The sequence below is a fragment of the Periophthalmus magnuspinnatus genome, chromosome 4, assembly GCF_009829125.3.
Source record: "Periophthalmus magnuspinnatus isolate fPerMag1 chromosome 4, fPerMag1.2.pri, whole genome shotgun sequence".
NCBI lineage: Eukaryota > Metazoa > Chordata > Actinopteri > Gobiiformes > Gobiidae > Periophthalmus > Periophthalmus magnuspinnatus.
This window is the reverse complement of record NC_047129.1, coordinates 9,193,701-9,218,764: the sequence shown is the minus strand read 5'-3', so window position 1 is coordinate 9,218,764 and position 25,064 is coordinate 9,193,701. Positions and strand designations below refer to the sequence as shown.

General features: G+C 38.5%; 1 protein-coding gene across 1 annotated transcript in view; it reads left to right on the top strand.

The window, feature by feature from the left end:
• Positions 1–4,945: 4,945 nt before the first annotated feature.
• The window catches only part of polrmt (polymerase (RNA) mitochondrial (DNA directed)), a 43,998-nt gene continuing 23,879 nt past the window's right edge, over positions 4,946–25,064 (top strand). Inside the window, exons 1-13 of the mRNA XM_033965570.2 lie at positions 4,946–5,151; positions 5,391–5,486; positions 6,302–7,143; positions 7,241–7,374; positions 12,274–12,460; positions 14,469–14,618; positions 15,634–15,801; positions 16,107–16,277; positions 17,344–17,583; positions 19,101–19,886; positions 20,242–20,364; positions 20,897–21,019; positions 23,659–23,838. Coding sequence (XP_033821461.1) covers positions 5,007–5,151; positions 5,391–5,486; positions 6,302–7,143; positions 7,241–7,374; positions 12,274–12,460; positions 14,469–14,618; positions 15,634–15,801; positions 16,107–16,277; positions 17,344–17,583; positions 19,101–19,886; positions 20,242–20,364; positions 20,897–21,019; positions 23,659–23,838 — 3,345 coding nt within the window. The 5' untranslated portion in view covers positions 4,946–5,006. The remainder of the gene's footprint in view (positions 5,152–5,390; positions 5,487–6,301; positions 7,144–7,240; positions 7,375–12,273; positions 12,461–14,468; positions 14,619–15,633; positions 15,802–16,106; positions 16,278–17,343; positions 17,584–19,100; positions 19,887–20,241; positions 20,365–20,896; positions 21,020–23,658; positions 23,839–25,064) is intronic.

Below are 25,064 nucleotides of genomic sequence, written 5' to 3'. Positions count from 1 at the left end.
TCTCTAAGCACGAAAGCCCCTTCAGACGCTGCTGCTCAGCCGTCCAGGGGTGGGAAATGCAGGTTGCACGAGTGTCAGCAGAGTTAATCCAGATGGCGCTGGCTGGACAGGCTTTCTGATCACCTGTGCTAATATTTCAGTGGAACACCCTCTCTGATCTCCGCTCTTTCATTTGAAGGGAGCCAGGAAATGAAGAACACCTTTTTAGAGACTTCCAGCACTCTTGTCTGTATTTTACAAGCTGTGTAATGAAGCTGATTAGGAGGCATCAAAGAACCACCACGTCCTACCAAATTTAACGCAGGATAAGTCAGTATAAAATAATGATACATTTTTAGTCATATGGCAAGAACGGAAACAAAACAATAAACAGATGTGTGGTTATTTTTATTTGAACTTCAATGTGATGGTTCCAGTAGTGTGTCTTTGACCCCGAGGCCACCAGCCAAGTCAAAGGTGTTCGGAAAACTACAAACTCAAAGTGGGACACAGTTGAGCTCACACATTTGTGCTTGTTAAATGCCCCCTGAGACGCTGCCTGTATGACACTGTTTCGCCAAAATCAGTAGATGTTCTTTCATTCAAACTCACTGCCTTGTTAGCTCATTTGTAGTGTTAAATTCAAAAGTAATGAAAGGGAAAAACATTTAATATCTTAAACATGTGTTAAAACAGTATTAAATAATGAATGTATGTGATCATGCATGCTAAATATAGAATAAATATAGATTATGAAACAAATATAGTAAATTGTAGTTAAAAATGTCAATGTGAGAAAATTTACTCAGAGAAACTTACCTCGACATACTCACCTGGCCGTATGCAAAGTACGTGCCATACTTCTGTAACAACCGGGGTTTGTGGATGTCCACCGCATTGTTCCTGATATCTTTAGTTTCTTACTGCCTCTGTTTAAAATAGTAAATACTGATTAGAACATATTAGCATGGACCTTTTACCCCAGGGAGAACACTGAGCATTGATGCATTAAGGTATATGATTTCAGTCAGGATTGACCATAGATCGCTCCCAAATGGATAGAATGTAATCAAATAAATGAACTAAAAATACTATACCATATTCATATTCAGTGAGCTCAATTTCCTATTTCACTTGGTGATTACCTGTCTCTAAATGAGCCAAACTCATTCAAGATGCGTAGGCATGTGGTAGTTCTGGAGTCATAGCTTTATATCAGATGCAGCAGGAGATTGTTGAGTGGTGCTTTATAATATGTTTTAATAATAATATTTGGCTTTGACCCTTAGGGCTGTGTCTTCTTGTTATATTGTTATTCAGCATGTCTTTTCTTTGATAGACTTTTGAGGTTAGGTGGGTGTGCCCGGAGCTATGGGCCACAGTGTCCAATCAGGATGCTCCCCAGTGTAGGAACCTAATGTTTCCCAGCAGGTTTCCAAGAGCCTCAGTAAGTGTATGAATAGAGATAATATCGCTATAATGAGGCCTGTTTTGTATCATCAAAGTCTTCAAAAGAGCTGAAACCTGACCTTCGCCTCAGCATCCACAATCCCCTGCTAATGGCTGCCTTTTATTAACTGTGTTTCTGCTTGCTCACCATTGTATCTTTCTGTCTTTTACTTCCTTTTGCCCCAAAGAAGTTTTGGCCTGTCCCCCAAGCCAATGAATAGTGATATGATGCCCTCATAGAAGAAATAGGAAGGATACACCTTTGAAAGCTGTTGATTTGGATCAAAATGTTTGACCTGTACTTAACAAGAGAGCACAGTGTATCTCTAACATGGCACCTCAGTAGGGGTGGGCAATATTGGCGATGATGAATATCTCAATATCCCGAAAACAATATTCAGCTACTATGTCAATCCATCAGAAATGTACTAAGACAACTATTCCCAAAGTCTGCTGTACCCTGTACTCAGTACTCTAATTTAGCATATCTTCAAAACAACATGTACAATATCCATATATATGTATATGTATTTACTTCTCCTTTGTGACTTTAGAAACTGAATGTTGTTTTGGGATTTTCTCAAAATGCCTTCAATATTATTTAATTGTTTATCTTCTAAGCTTGGTGTTAACACAAAAGCTCTTTATAGTTCTCTTCTTTGTGTCTGTATGTGATTTGCCTTTTTTATAATTGTGCCCATTAACTATGGTGATTATATAGTTCTGCAAATATCCACATAAAAATACATGCATCTCACTCCTCAATATGATCTTTCTGGATCAATAAAATACCCATTCATCCATATCTATCTGCATTTTGGGTAGTGACCATCATGCCAGGATGGTAGGAAAAAAGTCCATTACAGCAGCATTATCTGAAGAAAATGTTGCTCTTGTGTATGTACAGTAGCCTAATGTAAATATCAAGCTTTATTTGAACTCAGTATTGGTAAATTGAGACTATTATGCTGTTAATGCTTGTAAATAAAATGACAGAAGAACAATGACTCACTAATTGGAGCCATCTTAAATGTGTGGGAAGCTATGTGACTCACAGAAGTCCAGGAAAGGCCTGAGCATTAGTCTGCAGGCCTCTGTGATGTCTGCACTGGTGTAATTAGCACTAATACACTTAAGTATCCGCAGTTCTTCATCGTTTAGGCTTACTACTAATGATGTAGATAATATTAGCATTTTTTTCTCTTATTACTATGTGATCTTATACTAGCTCTGATATTGATCAAAGCCAGTTTAAAACTATTCTTGAAAGGTCGAAATGTGTCCTATTTATTTTTTTCAGTATTTTTTATTTTTTTCAACCCTTAGTTAGCCCAGCTCAAGACTGATATGAAATTATATATAGTGAATATAACAAAAAATCTTAACCATCACAAAAAAACTGATGGAACTGGTCACACATTACCTGTAAGTAATGTAAAGCCTCTTGCAAAAAGCATCTACCAAGTATTTCACTGAAAAGTATGTCCATCAAGTATTCCTTGCCAGGTGAAGCTGTTTGAAAAGCAGCCCTCTCTCCATCTGTTAAACAAATAGGGAGTCCCCTACAAAGGTGTGCAAAAGAATCTGCATGATCAAAGTGTATGAGAATGGCAGCCTTGTCGTGGCCTGGCCATTATCAGGCTCCATGAATGCCTGTCTTCTCCTCTTTTGTGCGCAGAGGCATTGACAGTCACTCACCCGGCAATGACTGTCACACCAGCGCTAAGAGCCAGCCGCCGACAGGGGCCAACCACATCAAACAGCAGTGTCGAGGGGCCCTGCTTGTGAACCGTGGCAACAAACACCTCCTGATCCTCACCTACAGCTCAGCAGCAGACACCTACCGCTGAGCTCCCGGCCTCTGCCTCCACTGAGAAAAGATGTACTGCCTGGACCTCATTTCCCTGTGCAACCCCCTCCATGCCTGCCACTCTGTCAAGTAGTGCTTGTGTTAACCTCCAGCCCGCCGAGACACAAAGGGCCGCTAAAGTGTTTAAGAATGCTTTATGGATGCATGACAAGGGGAGGCTGACGCTGCTGGGGGTCAAAAAGTATACAGGATATGAATAAGATAAATTTAGTGTAACTCCCGGATTGGAGCAAAGTCACACTTGATTTTAAACTGTATGATCTTTGAACTTCAAAGCTGTTGGTTGAATAGAAGGACTAATGACTTTCAGAGGGCAGTGAAAGAATTGGTCAGAATGGGGTCTTACCTTTGCAAATGTATGAAAGTATAGTAAATCATTTTATCATGATTGCTACTTTACGATTTATAGTCATTTTCATAAGAAAACAACTAAATTTAGTATAGACAATCAAAGACTCCATAGTAAAATTTCAAGTAGTCCTGATGCTATTGCTATGTCCAGCTGCACTTTCACCATTACCCCTTATACTGCAATTGCTGATACTATTGCATTCACTAAAACAATTCATTTTTCCATCATCAATTTTTACTCAAATGTTTACTACAAAACATTTTTATTTGGTATACTCCAAAACATAGGCCTACACAGTCAAACGGCTAAGTTGTTTAAAGCTAAAAAAACCCCAAAACTTTCAAGAACATAATTGGCACCTACAATTGCTTGTACAAGATAACATTCAAATCAATGGCTGCTTTAGGTTTTGTCTCAACCTTTTCTTCGTTGATCATAGTGAGACTGCCACCTATAGGTTAAAATTTGGGATGCACCGATCCAGCTTTTTAAGTTCCGATACTGATTTCGATACTTTGACTCTGAGTAGGTCTATATGCCAATAACTTATTACACAAGAGATCCAACTGTGTTATGTGACATTGTCATTTATGTGACATGTGTCATTTATCCTTCAAATAACTACAAAATCGCTTGGTATGAATAAAAGTTCAAACATTACGTTTTGGGCTGTGAATAGTCTTGAATGTAAATTAAAGGCCCAACGAGGATATCATCTTAAACCATGTGATGGAACCGATACTCGATCCGGCTAATTGTACTGTATCAGCGCCGATATTTGATGCCAGTATTGGTTCTGTGCATCTCTAGTTAAAATGTCAAATGTAAATAAATGAATTATGCAAAAGAACTATTAACCTCATAAATGAACGAAATACAATCAATTTATATGAATATTACCTTGTAAAAGTCCTAGATATGACAGATAGGGTTCTGCATTAGGCGCCAGTCCCTCTTCCTGTTACTTGGAAAATATCCCACCATTTCAGTAGAGCCACATTAATGCTATAAAATAGTCAAATTTAGGCCTATATATAAATTTCCGGGACATGTATTTATGGGTCTTTCCCCATTCAAAAAATATCATATTTTTATTTTAATTGTTTAGTTGCTATGACCAGGGAGGACGGTTGCCATTGCTTGAAACCCATGAAAAGCCTATGAAAGTGTCATTTACCTGCTGAGATTACTTCACATTATTTTACCATTACTTTTCGAAGTGCATAATCGACGGTTCTGTTATCTGTTGCGTCGCCTGACACTCGTTGATGAATCGTACGCGATTACTTTGGTCTGGAACAAAATGGCGGCGTACATGCACGGTGCGGAGAAGTAATGCGGTTATGAGATGTCAACATGTCGCTTCTCAGAGTGTGTGCCTTTACTAAATGTGTGAAGGGTAGCCGCATTTTGATGGAGAAGTATACTGTGGGAGCGTCTCCAGTGAATTGTTGTCCTCTGTGCCTTACCTTAAGAAACTGCGCGTCGAGACGAATTACAGGTGAGCTGAAGGATACGCTATGCACCCCCATCACTACAATAAACCTTTGTGTATTATTAATTTTATGCTCGGATCTTGTCGCCTTGATATGGCTGTTGGAAAAGAAAATATTCTCTAGACTAGACTATCTATAGTAGTGTTTGATCCCTGTCTGTAACATGACTACTATGTGTCCTCGTGTGTACTGCACTAAAATTAGAGAGGTTTTATAATGATATGTTTCAATGTATTACTGGCAGAACCCCATCTGAACCTGCAAAGAAGAAATATATCATTTCTGATTCCCAAGACAGATGATAACAAGAAACGTTTCCTGGAACAGTCTCTAGTTGATGGTGAGCTTGACCGATAAAAATGTAATGTTATGGTGTCTACTGTGCATAGGCTTTAAAGGTGCACTATGTAACGTTGCCGGTGACCGACGTTATTACTTTGCTTGGAATCTCATTAACTTCCTCCATTAACTTGCAATTATCAAATTACAGATGTTTTCTTGCTCAAAATGACCGAAAAAATAAATAAAATCTGACTTGTAACCTGGTCTGTTGTGCCCTCGGAGACAGGTAGTTACTAAGCAATACTGTGGAACACTCCAAGGTGACAGACCCTACACCAGAAAAGTTACATAGTGCTACTTTTAAGGGCTTGCCTATAGATGATGTACATTCTGCATTAATAGTCAACCAATGAGACAGCACATTTCACCTAGTTTAGCTCTTCTTGCGCTTACTCTTCGTGTATACTTGTATCATAAATGAGCCTGCGTATTATTTAATAATTTACTTGAGAACTTTGCACAAGAAAGTATGTTGCATTTCACTGAACCTGTGGAAACGTAACAATGGTTTATTGCTCTGTGGCATCAAGTTCATGATTTGAAAGTAGAGAATAATTGTTTCTAGCCTATAATTTTACTTGATTGTACATGCACCAATGCCATTATCATTCATAGGTTTTACACTTGTCAAAACAGGAATATTCATTTCAGGTCGTCACAGTACTTGTTTCCTTCATAGACAGGGACCTGTAGATATGCAGTCAAATAAGATACTTAAAAAATATTGTATGTCGTCTGTGATTCTGATTCGTCTGTAATTGCACGCTATTGCTATTTCAAATGAATTATCTATTTCTGTGCTGTCTCCTTTAGTTCTTGAAGCCAGAATCCAGCAGCTCCAATCTGACATCATTGTAGATGTCCAACATGCAAAAGTGGAGTTTGTCTCTGCTCCCTCCTCTGGAACAGGAGCTTTATCTGGTAGAAGTCCCAAAAGCCAGCCTCAGGCCAAAGCAGACCAGTCCAAATCAAGCATGTCAAAATCTTCCTCAAAGTCCCAGCCCAGTCGTTGGATGCAGAAACTCTCTCAGGAAAAGAAAAACAAACTTAAGAAAGAACAAAATCTACAGCAGAAAATGCAGAAGACTGCTAAGGACACTAAAGTGAGCAAAGGCAGCCAAATGCTTCCTGGAACTTCCCATAAAACCATTTCTACCATAGCTAAAAAGACTGCACCCTCAAAAAAGAAAACTAAAAACCGCGTGAAACTGTCTGATGAAATTCGTACAGCTGTTTCTTCAACTTCTGCCACTGTAGTCAAAACTGCTGCATTGTCACAAAAGGTTTCCAAAAGGAATACAAATCGTTTAATAAATGTAACTTTGAATGAAGAAGGCTCAACTAACAGTATAACAGAAACTGAGGGGAGAGCAAATGCTCTGGCAGAGGCTGAAGAGCTGGAGAAAAGACTGAATGAACAGTTAAGGGAATGGTCCTCCTCAAATACAACACATATAACAGAGGCACTACAGGATAATGGCACATATGCTGCAGAGATCCAACAGAGCATCCACTCGTACCTGGAGGCCTGCGTGTTTGTGGGGGACACTGATCGCGCACATCATTTCCTGCTCAGCCAACACAGAGTCATGAGCAGGCGGAAGCATCTCAATACAGACATCTATAACATCATGATGCGGGTTTGGGCCAAAAAGGTGAGTAGTTTTATTTTTATATTAATTTTCCATTTTGTACAGTCATGATTGTGTTTGTAATCATGATGGAAACATGTGTTATTGCTGTTTTCATTAGGGCACACTGAATCATATTGGCCGCATATTTATTTTGCTGGAAGAGGCGGGTCTAAAGCCAAATGTTGGATCCTACTGTGCGGCGTTGGAATGTATGGGACGCAATCCAAGCTGCTCACCACGAGTTATTACCAGGTAAGTATCTACTTGTTTTTAGTTTTGCGTAGCTGCAAAACAGTACAGGTATATATGTAATGATTTGCACAGACCAGCAGGGGGCCCCCTTTCCTAATGTTTCTTTTGCTGTAAATTCTAACATTGTGTCCTCTTCTTTTCATTTGGCTTATAGCTTAGTTATATAGAATCCAAGTTCCTTATTTAGCCCACAGTGTAAAGTATTTTACTTATGGGTATGTAATTATTCACATTACGTGTATGAAATTATTGACCTTGTCATGATAAAGTATAGTTATGATTTGAAATGTCATATTAATATTTAACTTTAAGTTTAAAATGGGTAATTTTCCTATTTTCTACAAAATTACTATAATACTAACATGATGAACTTAATTCAGATGAACTACCGTAAATTTCGGATTATAAGCCGCTACTTTTTTTCCACGCTTTGAACCCTGCGGCTTTTACAGCAGTGCGGCTTATATATGGAATTTTACTGGATAACGGCCCCTGGGGGGCGCTCTCTAGCTGTAAACGTAAAAGTGAGACAGACGTGGGGAAAGATTCTGCTCTGAAGAATTCACTAGTTTTGATTTTGAACGATCATTTTGCGCATCATGAAATGGATATGATGCAGTTTTTAAGATAAAGAAACAGAAAGGAAACAGAGCAGGGGTCGGCCTTTAACACGCAAAGAGCCATTTGGACCCACTTTCCACATAAAATAAAACACTGGGAGCCGCAAATACTTTTTGACATCTAAAATGAAGATAACACTGTATAATAACAATAATGTAACGGAATAATGTAGGTTTTACTTTCACGGACAAGCCTTCTACACGTGGCAGATAAATATGGCAAAAACAACTTAAGTGCATTAAAAAAATACAACTCACCAAACCGCTGCATCATGCATCGCGCTGATTATGTGATTATGTCTACTCTACTCCGCAGTTTCTTTAAAAAAACAACAACAAAAAAACTCGTAGCGTATCGTTTAATCCCAGGTGCTTATTCTCCATGTGCCAAAGCAGTTTTGAAGGTTTCATTGCCTTATTTGCTTTTCCCGTATGTTACGCAGAGCGGACTCTGTGCGTGAGTCACCTGTAGCGACAAACCCAGATTTTAAGTAGGCATTGTCTGTTAAATTTATCTTTCTTTTTCTTGGAGGTCGTAGTCTCTTCTTCTGGCTCCTCAGTTGTCCTTTTCCCCTTTGTTAAAAAGATCTCCAAAGACTTTTGTTTTTGGCTCATTTTCACTCGCTTGTGGCTCTACTTTTGTGCGTCGTGTCTGATGTGTTATACGTGATACGTCACCGCGGAGACAAGAGCAGATAATATACTTGCTACTACATCAAATAGATTTCTGTGGCGATTTCCAGCAGGATTTTCATGATACATCTACGGACGAGCTTATTAGTGTGTCATTAGGGACGGGCCAAAGTTGCTCCTGACCCCTGTGCGCACAGCGTCTGAAAATCAGGGCTCTTTACGCAGGACTGTGAGCTGTGTCTGTGTCAGTTCCCAAGCCACGCAGAGCCGCAGTATAAGGCTGAAAGAGGCGCATACGGCTCCAGAGCCGCGAGTTGCCGACCCCTGAAATAGAGCCACTGCACGTGAGCTCGACATCAATGAATCCAACTTGGTCAATGTAAAAAGACGACAAAAGTTTTCAGAGGAAATAAAAGCAGATTTTCCGTGTTGGTGCAGCTTTATTTTCTAAACCTGCAGATGTGTTCATCCCGTGTTGTTGTCGTGTTGGTTCCAATTTTCAGGCACAGTTTAAAAAAAGCGTGTCGGTGCACCGTCTTTCTGTGTAAATATCTCATGTTACAATATGAAAACCTGCGGCTTTTATTCAGGTGCGGCTTATATATGTACAAAATTGATTTTCTCTTCAAATTTAGCTGGTGCGGCTTATATCAAGGTGCGCTCTGTAGTCCGAAATTTACGGTAAGTTATCTTCAAAGTCAAAAGTACATGGTACACCTGAAGTGTGACTAGGGTGCTTGTATGGCCCCAAAAACCTTCTTTCTTCAAATCAGTTATAACCTTCTTTGTTCTCTGAAAGCACAGTTTCTTGAAAAAGCACACTCAACTAAACTACTTATTTACAGATGCGAATATTAAGCCAGACTCAATGTAAATTTACTATAACTTCCTTTGATCTCAGTGGTATGGTACCAACAACGCCACTTTGCACGTCACATTTTTCACCTTTGTTTCCATAGCAACTATAATATGCTGATGCTTGTAATAGTTAATGATGTTTTTTACATAGCTCCTGAACAGAAGCCCAAGTGTTAATAAGGCTCACTAGAGGTCGACTACAAGAGACTGGTGTAATTAAAATGTAACAGAGTGACTTGCACAAATATATTAAGGCCCACAGTGTGTCAGAGGGACACCTCTGACACACTGTGGGCCTTAATATATTTGTGCAAGTACATTTCTTCATCAGGAACTACTGTCATTGCAGCAGTACCCCAGTTTGCAACTAGGCCATCTTGACAAATAATATCATAATCTAAGTAGATCTAGTGCTGCAAATATATACTGCAATGTATTGATGGTATTAACTGCAATAATACACAGATATATACTGCACAAGTTGTATGTTTTAGTGAATGAGGTAACTTTTGGGAAGATGGTAGACAAACATAGAGCTGACCTAAAAACATACATTAAAGGGATTAGGACATTGGAGATTTTAGGGCATAGAGCCTACCTCTAGGCCCTTAATGGCCAGTTAGGGGCTGGAGGACACTCCTACAGGCATATACCTACACTTAATTTCCCCTCCATTCATTTACTGTGAAATATCAAGAGTCATCAATCCACACTTAAAGTGTGCAATGTCTCTCCATGGAAGTGTTTCTTTGGCTATAATATTCAACATAAAACACATATATGTCTACAGAGAATGCTCTGAATTATGTTTTTTTGGATGGCTCTGATTAGGTCTTGGTGTGAAACAGTTCTCTTGTGAAGGGACTGTCTCACCAGTGAGACTTAAGACATTTCATCCTATGCAGCAGGCGCCAACTGCAGAACTTCTGACTGGGCAGTAGTAGAGCAGGAATAAGCCTTCATTGATTACTGTAAAATGATGTTCTTGTGACATAAGCAGACTTAAATCCTACTCATTTACCTCTCAACTTCTCTGGCTCCCTGTATATATTTCTCTGGCTCCCTGTATATATTGCTGTCTGGGGGCATTTCACTTGTACTTTTCTCGCATCAAACATTATTTTCCCCAATCTGTCCTCAGTCTTTTCAGTCCATGCACTTATCCCTTGAAGTTTTGCCTTTGTAAGTACTGCCTCTCCCACTGCTCCCTGCTCCCTAGTGTGCTGTTGAGCACTCACCAGGCTGATTATGCTCTATCATTCAACCTCTTTGCCCTTTCTGTTCATTTGGACCACACCGCCAGCACCCACACTAATCCTCCTTTTGTTCAAGCCTCTCTCTTTTACTTCAACTCCAATTGCACATGGCAGCACACTTGACTCCAAAGCTGGGTGAAGGAAACTAGGCATGCTCTGCTATAAATATTTGCCTACTTATCACTATTTACTGCTAAGACTATCAAATATCTACATTACTAATATATTCAGTTTACTTTGTGAGTCTTTGTCTATATCAAAACCGCTATAAAGCTTTTTGGATGCTCTAATATGTGATCTGTATTCAGTCACTTCCTGTGAAGGGTGCTTGTAAGTTTCTCTGCAGCTATATGCCTGAGATGGTGATAGATTTGTGATATTAGAATATGCAATGTCTGATGTTACATTGTTATTGGTATACTGATGCTGATGATGCAGTATATGTAAAATACTATCACATGATTCTTGCCAATGCAGAGGCCTATTTACCACTCATATTGAATTACAGATGTACTTGGGCCTGTCTATTTCCTGAAACAATTTCCTTTCATTGCACTCATTCTTCTTGATACTGCTGCAAAACTCTGCTTGTGTCTGATTAAACTAGGTCTGAAGAGTCTGCTGAGCCAGGGGTTCCACCCCAATATAATTAGCACACTGTTATTTATAATTATTCAGAAAAGGAGCACAAGGTAAAGTGGAGGTCTCTGGTGACAAATGGGTTTTTACTAAACTCTGGGAGATGAGATGTGTTGTTGTTTACCTCCAAACAGCATGCAGGGTGACTTTATGCAAGTAGTGGTCTATTCTCTCAAGTATTAAGAACACGATTTGTCATTTTCATGAGCTTTTTATAAATGCAACCTGAGTACTGAGTTAATATAATATTCAAGATAGTAGTTGAATAGGGCATATCCTGTTGACATTGTGCAATTTGATCAGTGCAGGAAATGCCTTGTAGATGAAATTTACAAAACCCATGTATCTCTCGTGACATTTAATATATTAAATGATATAAAAAGGCCTTTATTTTGTAGCTTATATTTCTTGTTCTGCTCTTTCAAACCATAGCTCAGAGATAGTTTTTTTTTTTTTTTTTTTTTTTTTTTTTTATTAGTCAGATGGTAGGAGAGTGAAATCCCACATCTCCAGACAGGTCAGAGGTCAAAAGATTGTGCTCCAGTTCCAGAGTCTGTTGGGCACGGTGGATCTTATCTGTAATGCAAATCAAAGTGTTTCTAATGGGCTACTCTGAATGCTACACACATGTGAGAATCTTAATTATTCCATCATGCCAACTCGTGACTATCATACTTTTTGAAATAGTCTTTCATTTGCAAATCCAACCTCCAAGCACTGCTTTTGAATATTTATTTTATCATGTAATACATTATGGCCCTACCTGGCCAGTCATCCAAACTGTGGGTACAACTTCTCCAAACATTCTAGCTGTTTCTAAACTATTAAATACTCAATAGCATAACCCATAACTATATCATCTAATTAAAAACTCTTTTGTGCTATTTATCCAGGTGCCTGAACCAGATGGAGGAGGATGGAGTTTCAGTGGATGACTTGTTCAGTCAGTGCTTGTTCAGACAAGATGAAAGGGACATGGTTCTGAACGCCATTCATGTAGTCCAGCCTGAATACCAGCCAAATGTTAACCCAGACGGTGAGCAGCAGTACCCCTCACTGGTGAAGGACTTCTACACACAGGTAACAAGGACAAAATAATAAAGAACAAACATTGTAGTCAATTTTGTACATGACAGGGCGATTATACTATATATTAGGTGGTGAAAGTAAACGAGAATATCAGCACTGGCAGACTAATATATATATATATATATATATTTTTTTTTTTTAACTTTTGTTCAGTTTTGACAATTGAGCAGTTTGAAATTTGAAGCATACACCTTCTAACCACTAGATTTACAAATAGTGTTGAAAAAATAAAAGAATCTGATGGCAATTATATTAATGGAAAAAACTATTATATTCAATTTAAATATTCCATGTTGCATTAACAGTTAAGATGTGGAGATTATAACTTCTGCAATGATTGTGATTCTGAAATGGATGTTTATGTTGCAATTAATCTTGCAGCCATATTTTTACCAGTTAAAATTAAGTCATCCCAGCTAAAAGGCTTTCTTCATTTTCTGAATCATAATTACATTTTAAAGTCTGTTTTCAACCCTCTATAAACTGAGAGCACTGAGTCTGCTCTGTAAACCTAAACCTAATCAATATGCAAATGAGGTGTAGTGTACTTCATAATGCAGCTGAATTGCTGTGGTGACCCTGTGAGCCCAAAGGAAAGAAATACAGTCCCCAGATATTTTAATCACTCTTGTATCTTGTGTTTGCTTTTGGCTTTTACGCCATGACTGGGTTGAGAAAGCTGTCGGCGAGCTCCAGCGTGACTCCTAAAGATTTGATTGTCACTCCTTCACAGCCCGCCACAGTCAGGCGCTGGCTCTGCCCTATTTTTAGTGTGCCAACCCTGCTTTCTAATGGTTCCTGTGCTTTCCTTTTCGAGTGTCTTCTCTCACCTCTCCTCCTGCTCTTCCCACCTCCCTTCCCCCATTCAATCTCACATGATTCATTAACAGCTTTTTTGTGCAATTGTGCTATTTTTAACCTCATCACATACTCCATATTCTTTGGACTTGACACGTTCGGAGTTGTCTTTTTGTAGGCCTAGGCTGGTGGTGTGATGAGATGAGCCGGGCTTGCATTTTGAGATAAAAGTTCAGCTTAAATCATGTCAGGCGTCCTTGCATCATTACTCATGCCTGTGATTGAAGAGCTGGCTAACTACCCATGTGGTGAGCTAACTGTAACATTTTGGATAACTTATTTGCATAGAGGAAGGCTGTCCAAATAACTGGTTCCTATGATAACAGAATACAAGGTTGGCAGATCTCTAGACAGCAGACTCCATCTCATTAGAATATGTTTGTTGTTGCAAGATAGACTTGATTAAAATAGTTTATAAAATGCCGTTTGATCAAGCTGTTTTTGGCATTCTTTCATTTGACACTTCTCTGTTTACATCAGAAAATCAACCCATATGCCAAGCTGGTATATTGCATTTTTATTATTGCTTATGCAGCATGGGTTTATGAAGACCATTTCTATAACAATATTACATAACATTTACTGTTCTATCTACTTGCCTCTTTTTTACATTCACTGCTAAATAAGATTAAACTTCCATTTTGATTCTTCACTTCAGTTGTTTTACTAAAGTGATACATTCCATTACTCAGTGTACTATTTTTGTCGACCCAAAGACTAGGTAATGTCTAGACTAGGTTGGAAAAGACCACTCATTATGAAGTTGGTAATTTGGTTATGTACTGATTCTAAATACGCTTGGTACCCTTTAACTGATGGTACTGCCTTGTCAAAATGTGCGCATTTGAAAAGAAGCATTCCTCTGAAGAAAGCATTGTTCATGTGTATTGTCAGATTTCCATCACTGGGGTGTGAGAAACTCTAAAAGATAAAATGACGTGGCTTTGCTTTAGATCGATTCCCCCTGGAGCCAGTTCAGATGGGCTTACTATTTGGCTTTGGGTGACTAGCCTGTTTCATAAGTCATTATCTGCTTCCTGTCTTGAACCTTGGCAGATAGGATCTCAACATTTACCCTAGCAATAGCACAAAACACACTGCAATAAAACCTGTCTCTCCACTGTCCTGTTCTCTGCTTTAGAGGGTGGAACATCGCTATCCCAAACTGCACTTCACCAAGCAACAGCTCCAGGAGCGGTTTCACCAGCAGCTCAGCATGGAGGAGGTCTGCACCGTCACCATCGACTCTGTGGAGGTGTCCAAACCCGTCACTGAAAACATGGAGAAAATGGTACACATATCATATTGAGCACCCTGTTCACCAACTAATGTTTTTCTTCTGAAATTCAAAGATGCCATATACACCGTTAAAACATATGCAATGAAATTCTTACTTGTTTTCTTCCCTTGATAATAAATAATATAGTTACCTATACTAATAAAAACCTAGACCATACGGTGTATATTACCAAATACAATAGTTACAGTCACTGAATATTTTAAAATTTAATGGCTTGTGAGCTGTTTATCTTGTGTTTATGCAATTAGTGCAGACATCCACTAATGCAATGGCTCGGTCTTGCAATGCCCTGAACTGGAAAAAAAGTAGGTCTCTTATTAAAATTTGTAAAATTACCGGTATTTGTCTCAATACTGAACCCTTGTGGTGAGAGGATCCTTGATGCCATTTAATAACAATACCACCAAAAAGTAATGTTTTGTATGAGCGTATGACTGACCTCTCCTGAACAACAATATTGACTAACCAACAAGCACTGTATGTACTAGCATTAGCTCTCTAGACCCTGTATTGTTAATGTGTATGATAAAACTGAACAAACATTATATTGAGCCTCAATCCCAAATGTGGCATTTGGAGCTGGTCCTGGATGGTGTGTCTGCAGATGGGCTACGTGGGAAGCAAGCAGTCGGAGCGTCCCTGGTGGTCATGGAGCATTTACAGAGAGACACAACAGAATAATAATGCATTGTAATGGGTGCTGGGCAATAGGGAAAACGTCACCTCTATCCACACACTGGTGCGGGCATACTGAAAAACCCTTTACTTACACAATGAAAATGTACTCAAAACACTGTACTAATGTAGTTTATATAAATATGTCAAGCCCGTGAAGTTGGACTTGCTGTTGTGCGGTTTATGAAATATTTGAGAAAAACCCATTAGACTCCCTTAAATGTCAATTAAGTATTTCTTCAAAACTGTTTATATTTGGTCAATTGTTTTGCACTACCAAAAGTACTGTGTTGTTATAGTTATTGATTTCCAGTTGTTTTGTTGCATTCAGAGGAAGTTGCTGTCAGAGCTGAGGGCACATTGGCACAAAACACTGCTCCAGGCTTTGAGGGAGAACAAGATGATCCTTGCAAACACCAACTCCAAAGACTACAGGCTCAATCTCTATCCGTACCTGTGTCTTCTGGATGACAGCGACTACGTGGACATCATGGTGCAGGTTAGCAACCCACCTGACTTACTGTGACACACAGTATGCACTATATGTTACATAATTAATAAGAGATACAGGATGTGCAAATTTCATCAACTTTAGGTATGCATTAATGTCCATAACATGCTTTTATTTATGTTTTTTATTTTAACACTTTGTAAGCATTAAATCAGTTACAGATCAAAACATTTGCAGTCTTTGACGAGAGTATGTTTTAATTTCTTTTGCTGTGATTGAGGCATCTTCACCTCAATTTAACTGACAAGCTGGATGACAGAAACCATATATTGTTTTCTTGTGTTTCACTTCAGAGTGTTGCCAACATGCCGCCCAGTGGGGAGTCCCTCAAGATTTTGGCCCGAGACCTGGGCAGCAGAGTCTACACCAAGTACTCTGTGAGACAGAAGCAGCAGAATCACATGGTGCAGAAGATGACCAACATTTACAGCTCATACATAAACATATTAGCCAAGGACACTAAGGTAAGCTCAAAACAGGATGTAAAACACTGTCTTTTCCATCAATAAATTAAATAAGTAAATACAATGGAGTGCTGTATTGTTCAGAGGATTTTTTCCTTGTAATTCTATTGAAAATGATGTACACTGACAAAATTAACATTGGATTACATATGACAACTGATTAAGGATATAGGATATATTTGTATATTTGTTATATTTGCATGAAACTTGTTTTGAGCAATGTGACAGTAAACAGCATTGTGCCCTTGAGCTTTTTTAAATTATTATATCACCATCGGCTTCTTGAATATAATGCCATTATATTCACAATCCAACTTATTAGTATGAAAGTATTAGTGTCAAAAACATAACTCGTATTGTGGTGTTTTTTAATGCAGTCTGTTTTCTTAGTGTAATACTGGAGCTGACTCAGGCCTGCACTACTGTTTTGACACTGGTGCTGCACTCTGGAGAAAACCCTCTTGTTTAATATAATGAGGCAGTGCTCATTATATTCAGTGGTTTCTTACCTGTAGTTAGTGAAGGTGTTTGTTTCTAAGGTACTTTACATGCAGCCCTTTGCTGTGAAAAGTTAGCTTGTTAATATGCTTTTTATGCTGTGATCACCTTAAACATTAATTTGAGATTTTATATGTGAGAAAGGTTTTGAATTTGCATATCTTGCTTCAATTTAGACATTGCACCAAAGTTAACCTTAGATAAGGATACATGTTTTCACTTCATTTACAGTAAAACTCAATAATACTCAATACAATACTCAAACCCCAAACTAATTGTCTAGATCATAACCAGTCTAGGCAACAGCTGGCATGATGACAGTCAGGCCTTTCTGTTTAAAATTTGCATGTACTTCCTGTGTATGTGTGGGCATACTTCAGGTCAACCAGTTTTCCTCATCAAGCTAAAACCTGTGCAATAGGCTAATTTTTGTGGTCTTCAAGATCTGGAAAGCTGAGCATTGCATGTCATGCTATGCTCAGTATGGTCATGTTTAGTTTTTTTTAACATTCAGAAAATTAGTTTTGAAAACTCAATAAAAATGCCACTGCCTTTTCCATGTTTTTAGGCATACAGTGTCCTTCCCAGAGAGCACTGGAATGAACTGGAGGCAGAGAACATGGTGGGTCCCACTTTGAGGGGAACAGAGACCAACTGGCCCTACATAGTGACACTGGAGCTGGGCACGTACCTGGTGGATCTGATGGTGAAAAACCTCAAAATAAACAGCGACATTTTGAACCCTGCATTCGACCGCAAACTCATTCCCATCCTCTACCACATGTACACTTTCAGGAGCACCAGACAGGTAACTAGTGCTCTACAAATCTGATGCTGAAAGTCAAATATTTGCTTTGATGGTTTTGCAGGCTCAATTGTAATTGAATCTAAAACTTTAGTTATTCTGACAATATACCAGATTGACTTGTCTACATCTTGAATGTACCGGTACTTGCTTGCTTAAAATCCTATAATAGAAAACAGAATGCCGGTATCTTTGTGATGATATTTTTTTCCATTTAATATGATTTTCAATACCAGAAAAGTTTTTATTACTAGTTTTGTTAGTGAAAAGTTGTAATATTTGTAAAGAATTTCATTCTGTTGGTCCCAACTGTTTTTGGAAAAATGTGAGGTCATGAACAAATCTTATTGGCCCTCAGGTGCTCTGGTGAACATGTACACATGAATGAAGTTTAATGAAGTCTAAACATCTACTACAATCATACCCTCACTAACAGACATAAGTGACATTAAGTGTGATGGAACTGTCAGACTTCTTCTAAATCTACAGTTATAAACGGTTTTATGAATCCCAGATAGAACCACATATCTGAATGATTCACCGTGTTGACCAGCTGTCTATGGTCCTATGCCTTATGTGTTTTAAAATGTGGCCCTCAAAGAAAAAAGTTTGGACCCCTTCTGTTATAAATTAACCAGACCCGTTTAATAACTGTCTTGCCTTTGCTTGCCACATTTGACCTTAACATGGGACACTGTCAGTCACCACAATACCCTGTCGCACAGTTGAGCACCCTCAGCTCCTGTGTGGAGAGTGTGAATTATAAAACCACTTCCCACTGAGTGAATTGGCAGGGGGCAGCGGAGTAAGATGAATAGGGTCCCAGCTAATCCTTCTTTTACTGTCCTCTTAATTGGCTCACTGATTTGTTGCCATGGGACCTCACTCAAGTCAGAGGGGACAAGTCAAAGGAGAGAAAGGATTGGGCTTTTTGAAAAGGTGCAATTTTGGACTAAGGCAGATTTTCTGGTTATTCTATATAATAACAGAGATATTGCTTAAACCTCTCCCCGCTCTATCTATTTTTTTTATTCTCTTGGTGGAGGTCAGGCCAACAGGGGAGCATCCTAATGATTTTACAGCTCAGCAGGAAAGTCTGACTCATGCAAGCTTGGCTGAACTGAATTATTTTTTCCTGTCATATAGCTTTCATTTTTTTTCTCAAATTGTCTCATGCACAGTGCCCTGTGACTTGTACAGTATTAGTGAGGCGTGGAGATGGCGGTTTAAACTTGGCCTTATTATGCTAACTCTTATGGACCGTAGTATAAATGTGTCTTCTCGTTTTTTTATGTTTTTCTCTTATCTACAAATCAGTGAGAATTTGTTAAATCGCAGTGTTTTTGTATGAGATAAGACAAAGTTTATAATAGTGAAAGCTTTGAAATTATTACTATATATACTAATACTACTATATATATATATATATATATATATATATATATATATATATATATATATATATATATATATATATATATATATATATAACAACTATAAATAAGACCCTCTTTTGACAGGTTGGCTTCATCAAACCTCACCCTATCCTGACTCAGATGCAGCAGGACGCCATGGAGACCAAGTTGACCTTTGACTCCTATGTCATCCCAATGCTATGTCCTCCCGTGCCCTGGACTTCAGTCAAATTTGGGTCCTACCTTCTGACCCCCACCAAACTGATGCGAACTGTCGATGGAGCCACCCAGCATGAGACTTTGCTGGAGAGGAGCCAGAACCTTCAGCCAGTCATGGACTCTCTCAACCAGCTGGGCAACTGCGCATGGAAAGTCAATAAACCACTTTTGGGTATTATAATCTCAATTTTCAATGATAAAGGCAGTGATAAATTGGATATTCCTCCACCAATGTCAGAGGCCCCGAAAATCCCCAATTTCAATCCCCAAGATCCATCCTACACACCCAGTGAGAAGGCCCAAATGAAAAGGGAGGTGGTTGTTGCCAAAAAGAAATGCGGTGAAATGCACAGTTTGCGCATGGATGCACTTTATAAACTTTCTATTGCCAACTATATGCGAGATGAGGTCTTCTGGTTCCCTCATAGCATGGACTTCAGAGGTCGGACATACCCCTGTCCACCATATTTTAATCACTTGGGGAGCGACGTGACACGGGCCATCCTTTTGTTTGCTGAAGGAAAGCCCCTCGGTCCTAAGGGGCTGGACTGGTTAAAGATCCACTTAGTCAATTTGACAGGTCTGAAGAAGAGGAGCTCACTGCAAGAACGGCTTGAGTATGCCAACTCTATCATGGAAGATATACTGGATTCTGCTGACAACCCACTGAATGTGAGTATATTATGTCTTCATCACATTTATTCACTTGATGATCAAGAGTAAATAAAGCAACAGTGATTGAGATTTTTCTGATCATTATCAAAAAACACTGACAAAACAGTGATGTATATATGACATTGTTACTGTGAATTTTAAGAAATAATACATATCCCAGTATAATAACGTTCCAGTACAGACTTTTTCTACAGACTACTTTTTTAAATAAATAGTCTTATATCAGATTTTTCAGTGAACTATATGAAATAAGAGCACACATAGCACACATTGATCCAATAATAACCAGCCTAAATACATGGGGGTATTGTTCTCTGTGTATAAATATACAATTGGACTTGTTTGTGTTCAGGGCAGGAGCTGGTGGATGAATGCAGATGAGCCGTGGCAGGCTCTGGCATGCTCTATGGAAATCGCCAACGCAGTGAGATCACCTGATCCTGAACAATTTATTTCTCATTTTCCTGTTCACCAGGTAACCATTCACCTCATTATTTAGCAGTAGAGTGTAGCACAAAGTTCACTTGGTGTTAAAGCTAGATTTAACATCATTCACAGATGGATTTGGTTAATTGAAACTGCAAACAAATCTACTGACTTTTCTAAAATCATTGGAGAGGTCATAGCAGAAGCCTTTTTTTTTTGACTGGAAAACTAATTAATTAGTGATTGGATGATAATGGATCATTGTTTACATCTGATAATTATCTTTCCTCAGGCAGGGGCCAAATCTGTTCAAGTGATGTTCAGATATGAAATTAATTAAAATATGTTTGCAATAAATAGTCTAATTATCTGGTTTTGGGCCCTTTGACAAAACATTCTTGTGAAATGAAGTGCTTTAATCAATTGTTTCCAATTAGCAGTTGCTGTTCAATTATAGTCTTTTTGTTCATTTTTAATCATGCTTTCTGTTTAATTTAGTTTGAATCTAATATTTCCGTGGTCCATTTATTGTCATAGCCACACATTCCTCTTCTAACCTTGTGCGTGCTCCTCTGCTCTAGGATGGCTCCTGTAATGGGCTGCAGCACTATGCTGCTCTGGGCAGAGACGTTATTGGTGCCACATCAGTCAACCTCATGCCCTGCGACCTGCCCCAGGATGTCTACAGTGGAGTAGCACAGCAGGTCAGCACCACACTACTGGTTATATCTAATTTTTAGTTTTCTGTCTCATTTAAAGTTTTTTTTTCTTAATTTAAAGAAAGCATACTTTGCATTGTGATTTGTCACCAGATTGAAAAGTAAGGCTTACTCGCTTAATTGAAGTACTTAAAGTTTTTCTGTAGACTACATCTTGTATATAATTTGCTTAGTTAATATGCCACGCACCAGAGTCCTGCAGGTAGACCTTCCTTCATATCTAAAAGCTCAAAGGGCAAGGGTGCTCACTGGAATCAAAACAGTGGGCGTGCTGCGAACTACCTTATTATTGTACAGAACAAAGTGAAATTAAGGTGATAAAACTGACTTCAACAGCATAGGAAGAATCTAAATGTGCTGATTTAGATGCACAATACATGCCTTTATAATCTATCAGGTTTGTGATAAAATACAATGTTCTTATCTAGGGACAAAACGTAAAACACCTGCCAAAGAGTTTGGCCTAAAACTGTGATTAATTAATAGATCTTTTTTGGACTAATAGTTAAAGTAAAATTTAGTCTGCCAAGTGCCTTCCATAGCAAAGACCTTCAAATATTAAAATTATATATATAGTTTTTAATTTAGTTATTTATTATTATTATTATGCATTATACACATACACATACATTTATATACATGGTTTTCAAGTGATGTGAATGTAGGGCTGTTGCATTAAAACTAAATAATCTTCTTTTTTTGAGTTTAATAAGAAAAAAGTAATTTGAGGTTCAGTAAAGTAAGATTTGAGCTGTAGAATAGCTCACTTCTATTGCCAATTATTGCTTCATGCTGTTATTTATTTGTTGCAGCTCAGGCCGTTTAATGATACAGAATATTTAAAAACATAGATTTACTGAGATTATCTTACTAAAGCAGTTACAATATTATTGTTTATCGCAATATTTATCTGTGACAACGCAGTTGAAACCCGTTTACATACACTATATAAGAAGATACACATGTTTTTTTTCTCGCTGTCCGACATGAAATTAGACTAAATTAGGATCACCAAAATGATTTCTGTTTGCTAAATGAGATGAGAGAAGGATTTTTTTTGACAATTTTTCATTACTTTCTTCAAAGTCAGATGTTTAAGTACATTTCATTAGTATTTGGTACCATTGACTTTAAACCGTATGACTTGATCAAATGTTTTGGATATCCTTCAACAAGTTTCTCACAATAGTTGGCAGGAATTGTGGCCAATTCCTCGAGACAGAACTGGTCTACAAACTGAGCCAAGTTTGTAGGCCGCTTTGCTCACACTTTTCAGGTCTGCCCATAATTTTTCAATAGGATGGCCACTCACACTAACAAACATTGACCTTGTTATCCTTAACCCACTTTGTAATCAGTTTGGCAGTAATCTTCGGGTATTGTCCATTTGGAAGATTCATTTGTGCCCAAGCTTTAACTTCCTGGCTGATGTTGAAATTTTGCTTCAGTATTTCCACATGATGTTCTTTCCTCATGATGCATCTATTTTGTGAAGTGCATCAACAACAACAGTCCCTCCTGCAGCAAAACAAACCCACAACATAATTCTGCCACCCTTATATTTCACAGTTGGGATGGTGTTCTCAGGCTTGCTCATTATGGCCAAACAGTTCAATTTTAGTTTTGTGAGACCACAGGACATGTCTCCAAAAATTAAGGTCTTTGTCCCTGTGTGCATTTGCAAACTTTAGTCTGGCTTTTTTCTGTTTCTTTTGGAGTAATGGCTTCTTCCTGCAGAGTGGTCATTCAGTTCATGTTGGTACAGTACGCGTTTCACTGTGGATAATGACACAATATAACCAGCTTCAGCAGCATCTTCACAAGGTCTTTTGCTTTTGTTGTTGGGTTGATATGCGCATTTCGGACCAAAGCACATTCATCTCTGGGACACAGAACCTGTCTCCTTCCTGAGTGGTATGATGGCTGGACATTCCCATGGTGTTTATACTTGTGTATAATTGTTTGAACAGATGAACCTGGCACCTTCAGGCATCTGGAAATTGCACCCAAGGATGAACCAGACTTGTGCAAGTCCACAACTCACTTTGTGGTGTCTTTGCTGATTTATTTTGCCTTTCCGATGATGTTACACAAAGAAGCAGTGTGTTTCACATGTGCCTTCCAATACATCTGCAGGTGTGTCTCTAATTAACTCAAATGTTGTCAATAAACCTATCAGAAGCTTCCAATGACATTGTGTCATCATCTGGGTTTTCCCAAAGTGTTTACTGTAATCTTACTGTCTGTAAACTTCTGACTTTGAAGAAAGTAATGAATAGCAAATAGAAATTATTTTGGTGATACTAATTGACCTAAAACAGGAAAAGTTTAGTCTGATTTCATGTGTTTCACATAGTGTATGTAAATTTCTGGTTTCAACTGTATATTGTGCTTCAAAATGTGACAGGCCTACTAAAACCCATGAATCTGACACTAATCCATTGCAAAAACAATATAGTTCAGGTCACATCTGCAGACAGGCAACCCTGTTTGTGTTGCTCTGTATTTAACAAGGTGTTCATGAAAAAGAGTGCCTGAGTGCTCTTCTTGGGATCTCCCTGTATAAATAAAGATAAATGAAAAAAAAACTACAGTGTTTGTACAGTAGTTTGTCTGTCTTTCAGGTGGAGGAGCTGCGTGCGCAGGATGCAGAGAAGGGCTTGAAAATCGCACAAGTCCTGGAGGGCTTCATCAGTCGGAAGGTGGTCAAACAGACAGTGATGACTGTGGTGTATGGGGTCACACGCTATGGGGGACGCCTGCAGATCGAGAAGAGGCTGAAAGAGATTGATGACTTCCCCAAGGTACGGATATGGGGGGTGACGACTTTCTTTGAATGTGCATTACCTTATTTTTAGCATAGCGTGACAGAGAGGCCTTTTAGTATGGGATTGGCTCCATATGGACTTCCTGTCACACCTTATTATATGTTCTTGCTATATTATTACCCTATTTCTTTTCTACGTTGATTTATCTTTTATGACTCCTGAACACAAACCCAGTGAGATTTCTTACTGAACCACATGTCACTACTGTGTATTTAAGCTACATAGCTGACTTTATGGATATTACAGTGAGAATAGAAATATTAAAGATGCACTATGTAACTGTAGTGGTGGAGGATCAGCCATCTGCTTCTCTCCATGAGATGTTATGTGTTGCTTTGCATGTAATGTGACAGAGTATGGCATTAAACTTCATCTTCACGGTTACCAGTAGGTGACACAAGGCCAAGTAGCAGGTCAGATCTGTAGCTAGGAGAGCCCACTCGCAGTAAGAATTCATGTTATTCCAGGCTATTTTTGAGCAATAAACTTGTATTTGCTGCTAGATGGGATAGGTTTAATGACTTACTGTGGCTTACATTCAGGCAATAGCGGAGTTCATTTAAAGCTAAATTTAGAGCTAGCAGGTAACCTACCATTTACCTGAAAAGTTGCATAATGAACCTTCAAGGAAACTGAGCAGGCCAGGTGAGAATGTTTTGTAGTTTGACATGTTTTGAAGATTTTTTGTAGACAGATTAATTTACCCTAAGTTTGAGAAATTATTAGAAAAATCCAAATCAATGCGATTCTTAAGTACTCATGGCATATGCTTCAACAGGAACAGAAGCATTTATTCTTGTTACACACTTGACAGCTTATTAACTCACAGATCGCTATTGTCTTGCAGTTAATCGCATTGTATGTATAGAAGAAAATGGCTGGTCCGTGCCCTCTGTGTATCTCCAGTCTCACGGCTTAGAGAATGGGGCTAAATGACTTCTACGTAATGTCTGTAATTGTTTAAACGGGGAATTAGTGGGGAGTGTAATTGTGACTGATTGTGCTGGGATAGGTGCAGGCAGAGAGAGCCTCAGTTGTGAGAAGATCTTATCTCTGTGCTAGAGAATAGAAGCACCAATGCATCTCTGTGGATCTGAGATTGTAGTCCTCATTATGATTATCAAATTAATATGACATCATCAAGTTTAGTCTGCAAATTGACAACTATTAACTTTAATATTCCTTCACTAAAGGTTTTAATT